The following is a 21507-nucleotide window of genomic DNA, read 5'->3' on the forward strand; positions in this document are numbered from 1 at the left end:
CATTCATTCAAGCCTAAGCCGCCATTCTAAGATTCAATTAAATGAGTTGGACTTTTAACAATTTTGGATCACTCTATATGGTATCCACCTCAAAGCAGCATAAACTTTCATCTTTAGAGGTTTGGTCATTCAATCAGTTGAGCCAAGCAAGTCTAGGCTCCATCTCTTCCTATTTCTCTCCAACATTTATTTCATTACTTTAACAAGATTACAACTAATTGGACTGTAATTGAAGATGCAAGCCATCTCTGGTATACAATTTCCATGGCTCGTCTCCCTTGGGCAGGCCGAATAACAAAACTGCCTTGTGTGGTACGTTATGTTCTTTGTAATCACTGCTGCTCATTTACTTAAGACAGATGATAACAGAAGAAATGATCATTTCTCTACTACGTGATGAAAGGAAGAGAGAAAGATTGAATTGAATGAATTTCATTGTGAATACAAAGAGACTATCGCAGAACTCAGATTCTATGCCTTGCCTCTGAATAGGGTGATAACGAGTTGGAGGCAGGGATTCCAACTAATTAACGAAGGCAGAATACATCCATTATGAATTGTTCAGCATCCGATTTTTGAATTTGATTCTAAGTTTGGGAGCAGCAGAAGTAGTACCTTCTGATGCCTCGGGCTTACTCTGAGTTCCTACGATTAATCTTGATCCACTGGGTTCGTTTGTTTCCAGCTGCACGAGTGTTGGCTTGATTGGTGGTTCTTTTATAGGAGGGATTGCTATTGGCAGTGGCTTCACCTCTTCATTCAATAGCTTTGCCATCTCTTTTTCTTTTTGCTTCTTCTCTTTCTTCAGACGTTTGCGCTCAATGTATTCAGGATCGTTGCGATGTTCTTTGTGACTTTCCCGCTTCCGCTTCTTTTCTCTGTCTTTCTTCTTCTCCTTTTTCCCATGGCGAGAGTGCAAAGAGGCCAAACCATGATCATGCTGTGGTAAAGATAGAGTCTGAAGACTAGCATATTTCTGTGCATCAGCATCAACATTGTTATCCTGTATGATGCTTGATGATGAAGGATCTTCTGGCTGAAAATGTCCAAAAGCCCTACTGGAATCGGCAGTGCACTGGAAGTCTTTCCCAAGTTCATCACCATAACTTGCAAGTTTTGCACTGCCAATGCTGGCTGTCATGCGAGACCCCTGATCATGACAGGAGTTAACCTCCTCAAGATTCTGGTTGCTGATACTTGTAGTCTCGGCAATATTTCTTTGGGGTGCATCAACAGAAACAGAACTACTGGGACCAACATCTGTTTCATGAGGTGCAGCATGAGATCTTTCAATGGTTTGATTATCAGCCTCTGCTCTACTTGTGGCAGCAGATGATCTGACTTTGATCTTAACAACTGGCAACTTCCTCTCATAGCTGTTGGAAACAGAGGCTGCTTCTCTGGGAGGTTCTACTATTGCCATAGCTTGCTTGGGAACTTCTGGAATTGCTCCTCCTCCTTTGGAAACCTCAGGAATTGCTAAGCTGTCAGACCTCTGTTTGGGAGCATCAAGTGGTTCTGATGACAGAGTAGCTGCAATTGATGGCATAGGTGCTACGGCAGAGACTGATGATGGCTCTGGTGGACTGAATTCAGGAATGAGAGAAGTTAAAACCTTCTTTTGTTCACTACAAGTTCCCGTCTCACCCATATGCAATGTTTTATATTCTCTAGGAACTCCATAAAGTGTTGGGGGCCTGAAAATGAAGTAAAAATAAGAGTTTACATGAGACTGTGTTTTACCATAAATGGGAGACAATAAATAATTTAAAAAAAAAAAAAACTTTTAACACGGTTATTTTCCTTAAACACAAGAATTATCATACAACTTAAATTACAAAAATTTAGCTTCCTTTCCTCTCCTCGTCAGCACAGAGCATGAAAGATAATCTACAGAGAAACTGAAAGTAGTTGTAACCATGTTCTCTACAATTTTCTTTTCTGACCCGATCTTAATACTGAATGTTACAGAAAAATCCAGGTCAAATACAAGATACCATCTACCCCAAACGCAATTTCAGCAAACTTCAAGGTAGGTGTAAATTTATAAGCACGAGGAGTAATCACATTACAAGGAAAAAAAGCAAGGGATTAAACCATACTCCCAGCACCAACTTTCTTGTATTAACGTGTTAGTACACTGTTTTAAGTGACAATGATTAACAATGTTATCTACAACAGTGAATCAAGTTAAATACCGAAGGCCAAATTAATAACAATGATCAAAATAATTTTGTAAAAAAACTGACATGCACCAAATGATGGTCGTATACAAAACCAACACAAGCACTACTGAATACAGCTTCAGTTCTTAAAAAAATAATAATAATAAAAGAAAAGGAAATACAATAGATAACAAACATGTTTGGCATAGCCGAGAAAAACAGTAGAACAAAGACAAATACAATCATTAAGTACAAAACAGCTAAAAATTCATAGAAAAAGGGTACCCACCTTCCTCCAAGGACTTGTAAAATACAGAACAAGTAGTGACGAAGATAGACATTGTTAAATGCCATATGGCCTTCAAGTAGGAGGAGCAAAGCAACAAGAGTGTCACTATTGACTAAATCATTCGAGTCAGATCTTCTCATTATCTGACATAAACGCATAACATGGACACCCAGCTTCACTTGCCCTGTAATATAAGAACTTTTTCTGAAGCTTGGAGAAACCCAATATGAGGAACAAATTAATGGAATAGTTATGCGAAGGAACGCAAGATTAAATAAAACAAGACACCAAAAGCATAGAAGACCAAGGATAACTTCAAAACTTATATGAGAAAACAAACAAATAAATAATTAAATAGGAATAAATGACAGTATCAAACCTCGCAAGGATTTCTCTTCTTCTAAATATTTAATAAACAATAACAATGCAGCATCAATCCCGTTGCAGTGGTACTCAAGATCAAGAAGCGCTCGTGTTGCCTCAATTCGAACTTGCCACATGGAATTAAAATTTCGAAAAGGTCTTATAAGTTCAAATACACGATCCTGTAGAAATTTTAAAACACAATATAATCACTCTCGAATGATAGAATATTACCATTAATAAGTGCACTTCTTGACAAATAATATGAAGACAAGAAGAACTTACAAGAGAGAGAAGTCCAGATAGTTTCAGTGCAATCTGAGTCAAGGTTCTGATGCAGCTAATAGTCAAGATCCCATTATAGCTAGGCATCAGCCTGTCACATATCATTTTGAGATGCATAAAATCTAGTAATGTATCATAAACATAATCCCGGTATTCAAATATTAACAGGTTAACCAACCTGTCAAACTGCAAGAGCCTATCAATCCGTTTCAGAAGTGATGCTAAAAATAGAATGCTCTGCAATTTATCAAGGAAGAAAAAGAAAAGAAATTACAAGGATGTAGGAGGACAAAAAAACGTTGCCAATAAAGGCAGACATAAAATGACTTGAGAATTGAGATCTAACAAAAATAGGTTAATTATGGCCTTGTTCGAAACACTCGAAAGACCACACAAATGTACAGAAAATTTCATTGCCACAGAAAAATAAAGGCTCGAATGGGGATTGTTGAACAAATGTATGATCAATGAGTGAGTTATGGGAGTGGAGCCACTTTTGTGTTTTAGAGATAGGAGATGCCATTTTTGTGAGAAAATTCCTTAGGCTGTTGCTTCTTTTGTTTAATCTAATGCATATTGTTGCTTATCAAAAAAAAAAAAAAAAGGATAGGAGATGTCTAGAAATGACGGTTATTAAAAGACTAATTTCATTAAGCGTGTCCTGTGAGAAAGACATTAAAGACTACTTTGTATAACTAGTTCTAATAGGAGGTTGAAAAAGAAGGGAATGGACGGAAGAAGAACAAGGTGTTTGTGCCTCAAATGTGTCATTAAAGAGTAGTCATCTATTGGTAGGTTAGGTCAGAACGCATATAAGAGCCTTCTTAGGGGAGGAAAGACTGGTGGAGTTCATTTATAAGAATCGTAGTGTTGGTTATTCATTTTGTAGTATTTTACATGATTTTATTTGATTGAATCTGTAACTCCTTTGATCTTTTAGGCTCTAGGCTTTTATCTTGCCTATGGCTGTATTTTACTTTTTCTTTTTCTTTCTTTTTTTTTTTTTCTCTTTGAGTTTGTATCTTTGAACATTTTATGTTCCTTTTCATATATCAATGAAAAATTCTTCTTGTCCAAAAAAAAGGCCTTCTTGAGAGGGAGATCGAAAGCTGGGTGGGAATGGTGCAAAGATTGGATTCTGCAGTGGTTGGGGAAGGGTCAGTTTCAGTGGCTTGGGCTCTGTAGCCTGATGGGCGCTTTACTACTAAGTCAACTTTTCTGAAGTTAATGGAAACCACCCCTAGGTTGAAGTCCCCGCTGATTAATTTCATTTGGAAAGATGCCATTCCAAATAAAGTGAAATTGTTTCTTTGGTCCCTAGCTCACAAAGCTTTGAACACACATGATCGGTTACAAAAAAGGTGCTGAGAGATATCCCCGTCGGTCTGTTGTCTTTCCTTGGGTGAAGTTGAGACCTTAAAACACCTATTTCTTCATTGCATTGTGCTGCCAAGGACTGGAAGGTGTTGTTTGACATCTTTGGTTTCTCTGTTTCCATGCCTAGACAAATTGATGATTGGATGTTAGAACGTTTTCATGGGTGGCATCTCAAAGGAAAGGCTGGAGTGTCCTGGAAGTGTGCCTTCAGAGCTCTTCTATGGAATTTATGGTTTGGAATGGAACCTTTGATCTTTTGAGGACAAGTCCAAGTCTTTTGATTCTTTTGTGAATAGTGTACATATTACGGCCTCTTGGTGGTGATGTAGGAACAGAAAATTCTTTTGTAACTACAGCCTCTCCTAAATTGGAGAGCTTTGCTTGTGTAGTTGTGTTTTGGGGAGGGGTCTCCTCACCCCTTGTCCTTAGGCTGTTATTTGGTTTCTTTTTCAATGAACTCTCTTATCTAAAACAAACCCAAGTATAAATATGAACAATAACAAATTAAATATCAGAAATTAAGTTTTACAACCTATCATGTCAAGAAAATACAAAATGATACAAGCTGAGAAGAGTATATTCCAACCTGTTGTCCAAATTCAAGCTCGCCAACTGACTGGACTAATGCAGCCAACCAGAAAACATCAGAGTAAGGATTCCCATTGTTGTCATTATACTGTCAAAATAGCAAAGAAATCAGTATTTGGAAAATGAATCACAGACAAAATTTTAAAAGGAATAGAAAAAAAAACCATACTATGAAAGATAAAAACAAACTAGCAATTTTTATGATACCCCAAACACTCAAGAGGAGATCATAAAATATAAGTTCTCTTTCTTGCATTCCCTGAGACAAATCTATTCAAAATTATCCTGAATTTTTAGTTTATATTCCCCTTGTGAAATTTCGAAGTATCAGGGCATTTCTGTGATCTAGCATGGTTCTAAACTGTTGTATCATCACATTCCTCAAAAGTCATTTGAAACCTCCTCCCACCACCTACTAAGACCATCGTTCAGAAGGAAAACTTCTGAGGTGTCTTCTTTGTTTTCTCCAACGTATTAGCATCTTCCTAGCCTATGAATTCTTGAATTTAGACCAACCCTGATCCTTCGAGTGTGTTCTCTTATTATTCCTTTTTTGTCTCAGTTGAATGCCCTTGTTTCTTCCAATTCCTCCTTTTTCTGTTCTCCTCTGGAAGTCAAAATTCCCAATTGTCAAGTTCAAAGAATATCATCACCATTTACAGGCAAATTCAAGTACGGGAAAACCTAAATACAGCCCTGCAACCCCTTACAGACGAACAAGGAGTCTTCCAGAGCATTAAACTAACAAGCAGGATGGAAATTGCAATTTTTTGTGGGTCTTTCATAATGTCCAAGCAGAAATAACACCTACCTTCAAAAGTTGCAAAACAAACTCAACAGCTTCTCTAGGGCTTTTTTGGTCGGTGGCCCTGACCATAGCAACAGCATGAGGAATTGCCTACGAGAACCCCAGAAAGAAGAAAGAGCCACACACACATACAAGCAGAAATGCAGCACCTCAGTATTCGAGTCAGCCAAATAAAGTAAAAAAATAAAGGTGTACAGAAATTGTAAAAAGAAAAGTATCTATTCAATCATCACCCAACAACCTCTGATTTCCAATCTCTAGATTGAATAGGGATTTGTCCAATACACCATTTTACTCACATTCAACTCAGAAAACTTTCACCACTTCTAGTTCTGTAGTCATGTTATTAAGTAAAGGTTCACAGAAGTAAACACGATATACTGAAATCATCAATGCCCGCACCACCCTGACCGACGAAGAAGTCCATTTACAACATTGGAGACATACTTTGAAAATGCTAATAAAATAATCCACTCCTTATTTTGTATTGCTTGTATGTTGGTGTGCATAAAAGTCATTTCAAACTATATATAGAAAAGAGTAAGACTTTTGAGACAGAAGAGTGTAGAAAATATACAACGGTGGCATCCTTCAAACAACCTGGAAGGAAGAACAAAGATTTTAAGATTACATGGACTTGGGAGCATCTGATTTAATTGGAATTATGCATCTTCAATGAATTTTTATAGTATTTGTATTAAACCTTTTCTGTAGAGAAGGGGGAAGGCGCACATTTCTGCTGAAGAAAAATATCACAGCCTAATTGAAAAGAAAATAAGAGATAAGAAATCATCAAATACACAATGCTCTTCCTCCAACTCCCATGTGCTGTCCCAGTCCAGCCCCCAGTTTCACTTACTTTTATAGTATGTCTCCAATAAGGAGCCTATATTCAGAAAGAATTATAGGGCACATTTACATTCAGTATGCTCAACTATCAAGTTGATTTGCACGAGTATATCCGAATAAATGATACCCACATAAGATGGCTAGAAAGGGTATGTGACAAATTATGACCATTTTATGGCTTCATATGTTATTTATACAGCCTTAGGGAACAAGTGCCCCTAGGTATAGGGGAGCAAAGCTCCGACTCCCAGTTATAAAATTAAAATATATATATATGTTATTTATACGAGAAACCAATTCATAAATGTAGAAACAAAAAAGACTGATCCACAAACTTATTACAAATCCTACCTCATTGCATTACCTCAAGAACAAAATACTCAGGAAAATCACGAAATTCATTTGGCCTGGTAAGAATGTCAGAACAAGCAAGAGTCATAATTGGCGATCCAAGAGTAAACTCATTAAAACAAAACACTTTTGAATCTTACTTGGGGAGTCCGGTATCTGCATCAAACCTCTGACTTTTAAAAAACTTAATCAAATTAAGCAAACCAGCCCAATCAGTATCCTGCAGAAGAAAGTTAAATTCAATCAAAAGAATGAGGAACCTGGGTCACTTTTCACACAGACTAAGTGACATGCATCAACATGTTCAATGAAGAAATAACTTTTCACCTAGAAATTTATAGCTCCTAAATGTCTACTGGGTTGGAAAAATGACTACTGTCTAACCTTCCAACATTGCATAGTCAATAAATAAGTAGGGAAATTGTTGTAAGACCAATTTAGATAAAGAAATGGAGGTTTCCATTAGATGTTCAGTGTCTGAGTGATAATACCTCTGATGCCGTTTTGGCCATTGCCAATGCTGCTTCGATTCTCACTCTCCAGAAGGCCTGCATAGCAAAGTTCAGTTAATCACAATCCATTGTGGAACATAATATATAAGTACCGTAGGAAAGATATATAACCTTGGGGTCTGTGAGGAAATTATTAAGAGCATTAACAACAGAAAAAGATGGTTGAGGCAGCATCTCCAACGTCGTGATTGCTTGCGCTTGGGCAATGACATCTTTGTCCTTCTCTAATTGATTAATCTGATTTAGAGAGAACTGGAGTAAATATTTTATACAAAAATATATATAAACAATACAAAGATAAAAGTATCATGCTGAATAGCTGGGAGGATTCTCTTTAGGAAGGGAATCTCCTCGGCATTGTTGCATCCAGAAAACATTGGAGATATAAGATACAATAGTAGCTGTTCTCATGCTAGCTCTAAGAGTCATTCAAAGGCCATTGGTTTTCCTAAGAATACCATCTCTGATCAGGTGACTTTTTTTTATGTCAAAATTTAATATGGTAAATGGAAAAGTAATTGTCAGATATCATGCTAGGTAACTGTTTCACAAGATGCAACTGTATTGCCTTTAGCTTACATTGTAAGTTCTGATCAGGTGAGTTGTCTAGCAGGCATGGAAGAAATATCAAATTAAGGAAAAACCCTCGCAAGAAGATCATTTATTTTCCACTACAATAGGATTGATTTTTTCCCTACTTTTTAGTAACTATAGCTCATGTTCCCATCTAGGGAACAACAGTTACTCTATATAACTTGTTGGCTTTGTATAATCCCATGGTGAATTACCCATCAATAAGCATAGCAAAACCATATGGAGATAGATTGTCCATCAAAGAGAAAGATTGAAGGAAAAATCTTCAGCCACCATTAAACCACCAGTAAACCTAAAGATCTCCTACTATATAATATGTTAAATCATTTCTAAACCTAAAAAACTTAAACCAATAGATTAGAATAAAATCGATCTCGTATATATACTCAACACTCCCATACATACCAACAAGAACACAAATCGTAGATATCTTTACTAAGGCATTTTTTCACTTTTTCACCTTTGAGAACCACTACAATTTTGAAAATCAAATTGGATTTAATCAACATTCAGAATATAGTTTAAAGGGAAGTGTTGAATCACAATATTTCATTCCTCTTGGATCAGCCCACTAAGTTTATAACCTAGCATATCTCCAAAATTTTATTGATCTATCAGATTCCCCTCCTACCAAACCCTTTCTCCTTCTCTCCTTACATCAAGGCTCACTTTCCTTGTAAATGCTGTACCGTTAGTTTTAGCTTCTCCTCCCCACCCAACTCCCTCTTCTCTCCCTGTATCACAGCCCACTTTTGAACCCTTAGTTTTAGCTTCTATTTTAGGTTTGTATCCTGTTAAATATGAGAAGGAAAAGGTAAACTAAAGGACCAACTATACTTCTTACAAAAATCAACATAGAGTTTCCACCTTTTTTTATTCCTGATAATTGAAATTATCTAGGTACAAACCTTTAGGAAAGCTATAGCTTTTAGATAGGATCATAGCCATGATTTTTTTTATAAATAATTTTTTTTCTCCAATCTCTTCTGCATTTAATTTTCTTATAGAAGTTGAAGTTCTTGCCTCTAAGGAAAAACTAAAACCAACAAACATGAATAGATAAGACGTTTGCATGATAATGAAATTCCTACGGTATCCTCACCTAAAACAATAAAAAACCATCTCAAAAGACCTGTAACGTAATACAGGAAAACGCATAGCCAACAATTGCAAATATTACGATGAGTGGGCCAAAATTCAGTCTTACCCACATCTGAACAGGTTGATGAAAGTGAATTTCAGCAAGGTATTCCATCTCAGGGTCTGCTCTCAACCATAACAAAGGGGATTCCACACTGTCAAGAGAGACAATTTAATGCATTCAAGCAAATACTAAGCAGATTGTCTTACAAGTGATATTATCAAATTATGAGGGAATTATAAACCTAGAGCGAATATCGAGTGCAGGTATATCAGCATTGTCGTCAGAACCATCAGGTTTTGACCCCTTTTTAGTTTTCTGTAGGCGTCTAGCAGCAAGTTTGGAATGGCATTGTATTTCTAGTAGCTGCCAAGACTCTCCAGTCATTGGAAGAACTGGATGATCAAACACACCATCAAGTTCATAAATCCTGATACTCATCATGCCAGGCCATCCAGTATCACTATCTCGATTGTCTACACTTGTGGCTGGTGTAACTGTGCATTCCCGTGACACCGCCATTTCAACCATATTTTTTCGCTTGTTGTAGGAAAATCCCATCCTGATTTTATGAACAAACCAAATGATGAGTTTCTTGTTCAAAGAAAATATGCAGACACGCAAGAACTTAGATAATGGTATATTGTTTACCTTAACAATGGACAACCACATGATTCAACCCACCGAGGAATGAACTCTTTAAGAAATGGCCGCTCGAGATTCCCAATCTTATTGGCCAAATGACGAAACTGCATCTCGAAAATATAAAAAATATTGACATTAGACAACATGCCATTCAGCAAATCCATATACCCACAAACACTCATAATGGAGAAGTATTTTATGGTTGATTTTATTTTATTAAATTATGTAAAATAAATAACATTATAATTTTACCCCTTTTTTATTTTGAGGAAACAAACTTTTCACTGATACTATAAAAATGTATGAGCAAAATTCTAAAGGAATCCTATGAGGAGCTCATCAAAACATCCCAAAAAACTCCTATTAAACGTATAACCCCCAAACACATAAAACAAACTTTACAAAATAAAATAAATAAAATAAAATCCCCAATTGTTCATAACATCCAGTAAAGAGTAATTGTCAAATATAGTAGATAAATAAACGGCAAGACATTAGAGTTTGGAGTTTGAATAGCTGTGGGGAGTTCTCTGTTAGCTCTTTGACCTCTTAAATTACCAATCAGTATAACGTCATTCCCTCAGACTTCATCAATGGCATTTGGGAAGCAAAGATGCCTAAAAAGGTGAAAGTTTTTCTGTGGATCCTTAGTCAAGAGAAGTTGAATACTTGTGATCGGATTCAAAGAGGAGGCCTAACATGATGATTTCCCTAGATTGGTGCATTATGTGTAAAGCGGCTTCGTAAATTCACTCCCATTTGCTTTTGCATTGTGACCTTGCCAATGCTATGTGGTCCAAAATTTTCAAGATTTTTGGCTTAAGTTGGTTCTTCCCCAAAGGCTGTGAGGATGCATTGCTGCAGCTCGTGGTTGGTTCTCCCTTCAAGAGTAAGTTTTGATTCTCTGTCGTAATGTGGTTTCAGTGACATTATGGAGACTTCGCTTTGAACGAAATCAGAGAAATTTCAAAGGCATTGAGACTACTATTGAGGGCTTTTGGGATCTTGTCTACACTTTTGCTTCTACTTGGTGTCTTCTCTCTAAAGAGTTTTGTAATTTCAGCTTTGTGAATATTCTGCCAATTGGAATTCCTTTTTGTAACAATTGGCTTCTAGGGGATTGCTCATTCCCCTTTTTGTACAAGCTGCTTTTGATAATGATATTCCACTTAGTTTCTTAGAAAATAATAAATAAATTCAAGAAAAAAAGTAGATAAACAACTCCAAGACGTAGCTTAATGTTTTAAATCTCTCACACCACTTTGAATGTTAGACTTCAAATATTTTCTGGTTTCTTTCCCACCATATTTCTTTCTGATCCTTCCTATATGGATTTTGTCACTTGTTTTCAAATGTAGTTGACCACTCCTCTCATTAGGTATTATATAACCATTTTCCCCCAACAATTTTTCAACTGACCCAGGTGCAAAACACATTATCTGATTTTAAAAATCAAAGTGTTGTATAATCTCATGCAATATTTGTGTGTTCTTCAGACACATCATCTGATATACAAAATCAAAATGTTGTATAATGTCATACGATATTTGTGTGTTCTTATTGTTATGCAATAGTTTCTTGGCACAATAAAAAATAGAAAATCAGTTTTCTAACACAAGCACTGCATTGAACACTAAATGGATGATACAGAATAAAAGGCTCTGAAAAATAACTATTAATTATCGTAGGAGAAAGTCAATACCTCCTTTGTGCTTAGTGATCGTGAAGTAGAGGTTGTATCTTTAGCACGAGAAACAATATTTTGCAGAATCTGGCACAGCAGAAGAAAGCAAAAATCAAAATAAAGATCAAGAAAGAAACTTATCTTCTATAAATCGTAGGTCTTTCCATCACAGTGTTTGCTCAAACATACAAGGAGGTCTAATTGATAAAATCAAGCACATAACATATCTAACATCAAGATGTATTACAACTCGACAAGCTAGGAGTTCAGTAGGACAGGAGAGTGTTGAAAGTTGAAACAGCAAAAAGTAGGGAAAAACCATCAAAATGTACTACGGCCAGTAGGTTATTTAAAGGGTTTTTTTTTTTGTCCAAAGGGAGTTCTTGGGGCTTTTAGCCTAATGCCCTGATTTGGAGCCTCCAAGGTAAAAGTAACGAAAAATAAAACGTTGTTGTCTCCTGACATTGGGGCACATAGAGTCTCCCTGTGTATGGGGTGGTAGACTATACCACAAATGTCAAAATAAAGAAAAAAAAGAGTTCTGTTCTATCCAGCCGAAAGAAGTTAAAATAAAACTGATGGCAGAATCTATAATCATCCTTACATCCTTGGCATTAAGAAAATCTTTATAATTTTCAAGAATCATTACCTTACGGAAAGACTCAGGCCCCATCTGCTTCTCTAACATTTGAAGGATTGCTACCTTTTTTGGAAATCAAAAGAAATAGTTAGAAAGTTTTATTAGAAGTAACAAGCTAACTAACCAGAGTGAACTTACAGATTTCCATGATCTTATTTTTCCGTATATACCAATGCGTTGGGTTCCATACAAATCTTTACAAGTAGAAGAGGAGCTCAAGGTGGTCAAACCACTATCATCTGCTCTGCAAACGGCACAATTAGCCTGCAGAACAACGTAACAAAGTTCTTCTACTGTAAATTGATATATGAAAACATGAAATGATTTTTTAAAAATAAGAACAATTTCATAGGTAGGATTTAACCAGAGGACTAAAATGCAAAAGACACCAGTGTGGTAGGACTAAAACATTAAATATGAAACCAGGTACACGATTCTAGTTTCTAAATGGCCAAGGTACAGAGATAAAAAATAATAATAATAATAATTAATAAAGTGCAATTATCCCTCATTTTGTGCTTTGTGACACCAGAAATAGTAAAACTTCTTTGAATGGCCAACAGATAGAAAAGTAACACAAAGCCTCAAGTAGAAAAGAAGGAAAGGAAAGATGAAGAAAGTGCATGCTGAATAAGTGCAAGCAACCAGAGCATAGTAAAGCAAACCTTGTATCTCTGGTAGCGTGCCTCATTATTTCCTAAGTTCTTCTTGATGAATAAATCAGTCAAAAATCCAGCAAGACCGTCCAACAACCACTCTAGCAACAAGAATTACACGTGCTAATCAGAGAAAATGGACATTCTGGATCAAAAAAGGATTACTGAAGACAAAACAGTAAATTTCAACGAAAACGCATGACAACCATTTACCATCATTTGGGGCTTCAGGCGTAATATAAATCCCAAACCACTGTCTTGCAAGAGCATACGCAAGTTTAATCCTCGTATCTATGGTCTGTGAACGATCAGAACACATAGTAATTAGAGAAGTAAAGCATAGAGTTTTTAGCATTCAAGTCATTCCTTCCAATCTAATCTACTTACGCATGCACCATGGAACCCAAACACCTTACCATCAAAAATTGGTGGTCACTTAAGAGGGACTTGGACAGGACAAAACAATAGCTTACGGTTTTGAAAAGGACCCAATGGCAGAGAGAGAGGGTGGGGAAGTATTGGTGCTTTGCTACTTTGTTTTTTATATCTGTAAAGCTTCAGCCCAACTTACATGCACCACAACTAATTTCAGAAGACACCTGTCTAACTCCACGATATTTAGTTGCCAAAGAAACTCATAGGATTTTGATGTCCTAGGTAGGTGGCCACTATTGTTCTTCACTAGTCAGCCAACCCATGCATTTCGCACACTGATACCCAACAGAAATTTCATGATCTAGTCAGCCAACCCATGCATTTCGCACACTGTTACCCAACAGAAATTTCATGATCTACGCATATATATGAAAATGGACATTCACCTACAACAGATGTAAACTCCAAAACAAAAGAATTGTGAACCCATGCTACACAAGCCCTATGAATAAACAAACCTGATCAATGATTTTCTCATCAAACAAAAGATGAGAACTAAATATACACATGGAAACTCCCAAACACGCTGATGATAGTGCCATCTCGGGCTCTACGAAGACTTGTTTGTATGACCCAAATGGGAAGTCCACCGAGAGGTAATCCTTATAGCAGCTATGCAAAGTAAATTCCAAAGTAAGAAATAATTTACGATCATAGAATTTGTGGTTAGTAATCGTAACTGAAACATTCAGAAAACTGAAAAGAATGGGCCATGCCCCCAAGTTAATTGCATTCAGAAAACTGAAAAACAAACCTGAATGCACTATGAAAAAATTCTACCGTATGCTTGAGCTTTAATGAATTAACTGGTAAGCACATATGTGATATCAGTCCATTTTGGTGATCAGCAAGGATTTCAAATGGTCCGACTGCAAGTGATATCCAATGTGCATTGACGGGGATGTCCACCTGATACACATAGGTTTTGCGGGGAGGATTGTCCTTACTCAAGACCTGAAAGAAATGGCAGTACGTGGAAAGTCAAAACATCCAATATGCTTGAAGCCAATTTGATATGTAGAGTGCAACTTGATATTTGTACATTAAAACATCAGATGCGCTTTATAAAATGTAAATAAGAAATAAGATTGCAGAGGGCACGAAAATGTATATGAGTAGCCAGATTTGAAGACACCTTGCAGCAAGAAGCAAGGTTTTTCGTGCTATACATCATGTTGAGAAAATATGCTGCCTTTAACAAGGCTTTGAACTTTAAGATTCTATTAGAGGGGATGGACGTACTCATAAGTCTCTCAGATAAGCAAAATGCAAACAGGTGGAAGAAAAAGAAAATCCAGATCCAGCACATCTTATTGATTAATTCAAAGGATAATATACACAGACGTGCATGCAGCTCATCATAATGTTAATTGCATAATTTACATTAATGAAATTTGTTGCCTTTCAAAAAAAAAACAAAAAGTTCTTCAACTGGGAAAACTTGTGGTTGAACACTTCCATTTCATATGGACATTTTAATCTACGATGGGGAAAAGGCTAGCACATAATGCATATAATGGAATTATTTACTGCAGGTCATGAAAGCAATCTTTTTATGACAATTTTCTTTTTATGACAATTGCTAACTGTATTTTCCTTGTATTACTTAGGATTCATTGTGGGACAAGATAGCACTCTAGTGGATTCCTGTTGCCATCCAGAATCAGCCTACATTGAGAACCATTACGGATGGAGGACTCATGGCCTTGCTACAATCTTACAGGGATTTCATCAGAAAGATTCATCTATACTGATCTTCCACCAACTGTCTAAAAAAATAGGACTTTCAATGGAAAGATGCGCAACAGGAAAGCATTAATAACATTAAAGCAAGTTATGTTCAATTACTGTACTAGCTTTACCTAAAATCAATGTACTATCTAAAGTTAATGTGGAGGCTTCTGGAACATGCATCGGTGCTGTGCTGAAAGAATGATGAGCCAATAGAGTACTTATGAGGAGCAACAAATGAACCAGAATTTTATGCTTCGTAGCAAATGAGATCATCTTATACTCTCCAATCATCAGGCACTCAAGTGGATAATTTAAAAAAAAAAAAAGTGTTGAATAAGATGCAAGCTCCTGGGTGGCTTACTTAAGACTTAGACTTGTTGCAAAAAAAACACATCTGTAGACAGTAGCAAGGTTTTGGTAATGATGCTTTGCAACCCTTCTAGCAACTTTGACAGTTGAACTAATTTCTTTTGACTCTGTCAACGAACTCTAAGGAGGATCTTTATTTTGCAAATATTTGTATTGATTGTGTCCATGATGAAAGTCAAAAGGATTATCATATTCCTGATGGATTCCTATTCAAAGAAAATTTATTGTGCCTTCCACAATTTTCACCGCGAGAACATGTATATTGAAAGATTTGTTTAAATGGGCGCAATGATCATTTGGTCCAGATAAGACTTCAACATTTATCTGTGATAGATTTCTGGCCAGAAATCATAAGGAATTTGACTAACTTTGTTCAGGACAATTGCCAAGTACTCAAAGGACAAGCTTCAAGGAGTGATCTTTACTCACTACTCCCTGTTCCAAATCAAGAAAAACTTTTTAATGGATTTCATCCTCGTCTTCCACAAACACAATAGAAGAGTTGATTCTGAATTCATGGTCTTGGACAAATTTAGCAATATGTCTCATTTCCTTCTGCGTAGAAACATGTCTGATATAATTAATATAGTGAACTTTTTCTCTCAAGAGGCTATTGGACTTCATGAAATTTGGTCACTAGTGTCAAATCGAGACACAAAATTTCTAAGTCACTCTGGAAAGATTTTGTGGAAAAAATTAATACTACTTTGAAATTAAGTTTTACTTGTTAGCCTCCAAAAACTGGCCAAATAGAAGTTACCGGGAACACTTGGGGATATTTTTCAGTGGGATGCTGCTCTTCTCATTTGCATTTAACTCAATAAATAATGAACAAACCAAGCAATCATCATTCGATTCATACTAAAGTTCGCCGTTCAATGTTGAATCTCCTCAAACTACGAAATGTTTCAAGCTTTCATAAATGTGCTTACCAATAGGCAATGATGCAGTTAAAATTCATCGAGGAATGAATTAACTTTTAAAATTCAGGCAGTAATCAGGTTAAAATTACTGACACTAACAACCTTAGTTGATTTAATCAATTTGAGACTTGGTAACTTTTTTGTGATTTGTCTAGGTAACAAGAGGAATAGCTACATAATATTAATACCATAAACTTCAAGTAAAAAGATTGGATCTTCTAAGATTGTCCAGAAAATTTGCCCTAATTCTGATGGAGTTGAGCTATCAGCAGGTTTGGATATCTCTCCCGTTCTTAATGTGTCCAAACTCCAAGCTCCAAGAACATTATCCTCCAAATGAGCTTCAATTGGCAGCTTACAAATCAAGGCAAGTTTTTTGGGAGAGGGGGGAGGGGGATTTGTGTCATAAACTTGTAGCTATCCACGAATTGTTAGTTCCTTTGTTGTTTCCCGACCTTTTAATCTTTTACTAATTTGTTCCCATTAGTAGCTGAGGGTTAGTGGTAGTTCAGTCACTTGTTCAGTCGGTAATGTTTAATTTTGTATGTTACCAGCCATATGCTCAATTAAAGGCCTCCACTATACTTGGTTGGGACAAATAAATATAATCCTCAGTTGAATTTATTTTTTCAGAATCCAAACTCTTGACGCATTACGAAAAGTTTAAAACTAATTTTCACCTCTTAATTTTCAGTATATCCAAATACATGCTCCATCTTTTACAAGCTATTACAAGGTGGCGAGAGTCAGGAGTGCTCACGGGCATCAATCATTTCCTGAAACAGTATTACAAGACAATGCACCCTTCTAGAATTATCATTTAGCTAAACAAGGTTGCAGATGGAGTTGTAGATCTTCGCAATACAAGTTCATTCAATATATTGTTAAAATTAAAAAAATAAAATGAAAAATAGTGGTTCGGTTGAAACTTCAAAATAGTACTGTTCATGAAGTTAGTACTCCAGGATGAATGAATTGGTTATAATGCAGTAATGCACTTGATGAAGAACAGACGGGAGCAAAAGTCAATCATCTTTATTGATGAACATTCCGTAATTGTCTAACTACCTCAAGATATATACAAGAAGAAAAAATTAAATACGTACATAATACTCATTTGAGAGTATTTCTCACCTGGTACAACAGAATTCCATTACTGACAGCCACAAGATTTTGAGAGACAGTAAACTCCAGGTCATACCTGAACATGGGATATGATAGGATTACAAATGGGTAGTAAAAGCTAAAATTGGGACAAGATAAACAATCAGATTACAGTATCCTTACTTGCATCGTTGAAGACCATCATCCATACAAGGGAACCAGCATCTTGCACGCCTTATTTGGTTGTCAGTGTGAGCCATATGATCACTGAAGTGAATACCTACCTCTGATTTCTCTACCCAGTAATCAATACGAACCAGCCTTATATTCTGCATCCAATATTAACCTATATGAGAAGCCACAAAAGAAATAATAAACCTCACCACAAAACACAGAATTCAACATGTAGGATTCCATAAACAAGAGTCATCATAGAGCTCCAATACCTTGAGAAATGACTACATATCAAGAAGAGAACCTTCTTCTTCCTTGGTTCTCACAAAAGTACGTAGACTTATGCTTAATTATAATCTCTGCCTAACTTAGTTTATCATATTCCCACAGCTTTATGCGGAAAGAATGATTAGTTCCCAACTTGAAACTTATCTACTTACTTACTCACGTGCAATACTCTTCACTTTAACCTCAAATCTCTCATTTTTCAGCAGTTTGAACTGAGCAAGAATTGTTCTGGTTTTTTTCTATTCTTGAGAAAAATGGATGCTTAAACAAAGATAACTTCTTCGTTTCCAAATCTACAACCTACTGAACTAGGATTTCAGGTACGGAGGAGTCATAAAGCCCAAGAACAAAAGAATTAAATATCCGTAAGCCATATGGATGATTAGTTCTGCTCATTACATATAGATGCTTCTAATTACTTACCAGGCATTTAGCAAGTCATATGAACTGAATGAACAATAAATAAATAAAATAAAATTTTAAACCGACAACAAAATAAGTATAAAAGTATATCTATGTACATTACACTTCGTAACAATAACATATACATGCCATAATACATGGAGTAACAAATAAATTGATTGAAGACCAAAACTAGGACACCACATTTAGCAACCAGATGCATATTCTCCATCATCTAAAAGAATGACCTCGTAACAATAACTAACAGCTACAACCTGCTTGTCCTCGCCCGCAGGTTGCAGTCCATTCTCAAGAAATGGCTGGTCTTGCTGCTCACTTCCATTCTTGAAAGCCTTGCAGCAATTTATCAACAAATTAGGGACCAGTTCTTTCTCAATTGAAGATAAATAAATTGACCCCGCAGAATCTGCAGCAGAGCTCGGTGACGACACCGCTTTAAAACTCCTCTCACTTTCCGCATGTTGATGCCGCGGATAATACTCGAACTCAGTCGGGTCGCCATCCACTGAAACACTCACAATCCCGAGATTCTCCGCGTGCAACCCAACTATACCAATATCCGGCACCGCGATTTCCAACTCGGTAAACCTACAATCCAGAAACAAGAATTGTGAACCTCGAAGGCCAAAACTCAGCAAACGAAGCTGCAAGCTACCTCAGCAGCAATTTCCAACACAGAAAGCCAATCACAACCTCGCATGCTTAGGAAAAAACTTCATGGAGCATAAAAACACAAGTAGAGATTAAACAAAAGCAGGATTCCGTCCAGAAAGAAACAAAAGTAGATGGGGGAGGGAGTAGCGATCAGAATTGAACAAGTTGGAGCTAAAACGAACCCATAGATGCGACGCTTGTCAATGTCGATAGAAATACAAAGCTTCTGGTGATGAACTATAGCTCCAGAGTTGTCAGGTGGTTTGGCATCGTCGGTGTTCTTGGGCTTGCGAGGCTTGGCCATGGCAAGCACATTGCCTGGGACTGGAAGCAGCGCGATCCAATTCTCTTCGATTGATGGCGGACAAAGGAATTTATATAGACGACTTCCACCAGCTTTTCTGTAAGACGAGGGGTTTCGATTCGTAACGATGTGCCCTACCCTAGTTGCCCTAGTCTTTATAATCTTAACCGTACGCTTCTCGATGATCTGATCCAACGGTCGTCGTAGATCGAAAGCTATAAAGACGAGGGAACATGTAGGAAAATTGAACATGATGGCCTTTTTTTTTTTTTTTATAAACATAAATCTCAAATTCATAATTAAGAAAAGTAATATCCAGAATTTTCTCAATAAAAAAAAAAAGTAATATCCAGAAACACGTAGAATTGAACACAAATGTGACCTGAAAACCCAAGAAAATCAATTAATATAATGACGAGAAAAAAAATTATTTACCTTTGTTTTCTTAGGATACCTTCTTTTTTTCTTAACTTTTTGAACTACAGTAGGGATATATTTGTGCAACAAATATTTAATAATAACTAAAGATAATTATTTAATAATAATGGAAACTAGTTAGTGAGTGAATAATAATTAATTAACTCAAATGAAACCTATAAAATTTGACAATAAATGTAGGGATTTAGATACCGTTATTGATAATTATTTTATTTAATTTATAATACTGTCATTTACAAAATGGAGAGAATGATAGATGCTCCGAAAAGAAATGAGAGAGAGAGAGAGATATCAATATTTTGCTACTTTGCTGCGTTTACGAAATTATATTCTTAAATTGTTATATATCCCCTAAACCCTAATTCTAAAAAAATCAAATACTGTCCAACCTGGCGATGCGATTGCGAGCCCATTATAGTCTGGCTATGGACCAGGGGAGCTAGCGGCCCACATTCGGCCCAATTTTGAAAGAATTAGATTGGTGTCAGCAGTACGTGAAGATTTTAATTTTTCTTTTTTCTTCTTTTTTTAATACAGTTTTTTTAGTAATTTGATTTAATATCAATAATTTTTTTACTTCAAACTCAAACAAACAAAAAATATATATATTGGAGACAATTAAGTTATCCTTGTGTTGGCCATTTTAAACTTTTATATAACTTCGATTATGCTTCCATCTCACTACAATCCTTCGAGTAAAAATCTGTTAGAGGCAATTTTTCACTAACCACGTGTCAACATCTGATATGACAACAATGATGAATCAACATGAAAAGTCATACATTAAAGTAATTGCATCTCATCCCTCTCTAGAGAGACTGAGTCGATCTGGTCGCATGTGATATCAGCCGAACCAATCAAATGATACTCCTTCAATAATAGAACTTCGACACGATCCACAACAACATGCCACAATTCTCGAGTTGTCGGATAGTTGTTGGAGGCTCGTTGAAAATCCTATTGGAAGCTCCACATATAAATAGAGATCTCTCACCTCATTTTCATGTATGCGAAACTATATTATCTCTTGAATATAGATCGGTCAACTACTAACTTAGCATCGAAATGTTTACTATTCTTTGCCGCTTTACTACCTGCTAAGCAGCTCATCTCCAAAGTCAACTACTAACTTGATCAAACATATATTTAACCTCATAGCCTATTAAAATTTACATCAGTCTATGAATTGGTTGTCGTTTGTGAATGATATTGGGTCGTTTCATTAATTGATGGCATAATTGGGAATTTGAAAATTTTGATTCTGTTAAAGGCAGAGTTTGTTAAACTTCAACGGGACAAGAAGTAATGCTCGACAAAGCTTGCGCTGCCTCACTGACTCCTCCTCCATATTCTGAACTCGAATCCTTCCAACACCAAACACAAACCTACGACTACAAGACCTCTTCCAATTATTAATTTAACATTCACAAATTAGATTAAATTGGGTTCCATTATCTCCTCAAGGCTCGACCTTAGCTTCAGATTTCTGAAATATCCATCTCTCTCATTTCTTTCTTTCAAGTTTGTAATGAAATCCATCAGATTTTTGCAGCTCATTGCCTGTGTATTATTGTTACTCTTTCATGGCTGGTTCCTTGTCGGCGGCGGCGGCCAGAGCGACAGGAAAGTTTCGATCTCCGGGAAGGGGGACGACATGTCGTATTTACGCCGCCACCGGGTTGCCGCCGGAGACCCGTGGTGGCCGACAAGAACC

At 36.4% G+C, this 21507-nt stretch overlaps 1 protein-coding gene across 2 annotated transcripts; it reads right to left on the reverse strand.

The window, feature by feature from the left end:
• Nucleotides 1-397: 397 nt before the first annotated feature.
• On the reverse strand, nucleotides 398-19441 carry TAF2 (TBP-associated factor 2). Of its 2 annotated transcripts, XM_022281634.2 has the most exons (25): nucleotides 19234-19441; nucleotides 18652-18985; nucleotides 17696-17841; nucleotides 17543-17609; nucleotides 14137-14336; nucleotides 13841-13994; nucleotides 13161-13245; nucleotides 12957-13048; nucleotides 12430-12555; nucleotides 12301-12354; nucleotides 11670-11738; nucleotides 9974-10071; nucleotides 9567-9884; nucleotides 9389-9476; nucleotides 7699-7824; nucleotides 7567-7623; nucleotides 7216-7295; nucleotides 7089-7131; nucleotides 5879-5965; nucleotides 5066-5155; nucleotides 3281-3339; nucleotides 3103-3193; nucleotides 2834-2999; nucleotides 2455-2638; nucleotides 398-1697 (listed from the first exon to the last, which is right to left on the reverse strand). In XM_022281634.2, exons 1-25 carry the CDS (start codon nucleotides 19353-19355, stop codon nucleotides 551-553), a joined length of 4083 nt encoding a protein of 1360 aa, XP_022137326.1. In that variant the 5' UTR covers nucleotides 19356-19441; the 3' UTR covers nucleotides 398-550. The 2 variants fall into 2 exon arrangements, with proteins under 2 accessions (XP_022137326.1, XP_087977591.1); XM_088121465.1 differs by lacking the exon at nucleotides 19234-19441 and having other exon boundaries at nucleotides 17696-17858; nucleotides 18652-18789.
• Between the last annotated feature and the right edge of the window lie 2066 nt (nucleotides 19442-21507).

This window comes from Momordica charantia, assembly GCF_013281855.1.
Source record: "Momordica charantia cultivar OHB3-1 chromosome 3 unlocalized genomic scaffold, Mcharantia_2.0 BLBB01000003.1, whole genome shotgun sequence".
Taxonomy (NCBI): domain Eukaryota; kingdom Viridiplantae; phylum Streptophyta; class Magnoliopsida; order Cucurbitales; family Cucurbitaceae; genus Momordica; species Momordica charantia.

What these genes read in the sequence shown, in the direction of transcription:
- TAF2 (XM_022281634.2), bottom strand. Translation starts at nt 19,355, where the DNA reads ATGGCCAAGCCTCGCAAGCCCAAGAACACCGACGATGCCAAACCACCT. An exon ending in CACGCTACCAGAGATACAAG is followed by an intron (nt 12,556 to 12,956) that starts GTTTGCTTTACT and finishes GTTGTTCTGCAG; the next exon opens with GCTAATTGTGCCGTTTGCAG. An exon ending in GATCACTAAGCACAAAGGAG is followed by an intron (nt 10,072 to 11,669) that starts GTATTGACTTTC and finishes TTCGAGATGCAG; the next exon opens with TTTCGTCATTTGGCCAATAA.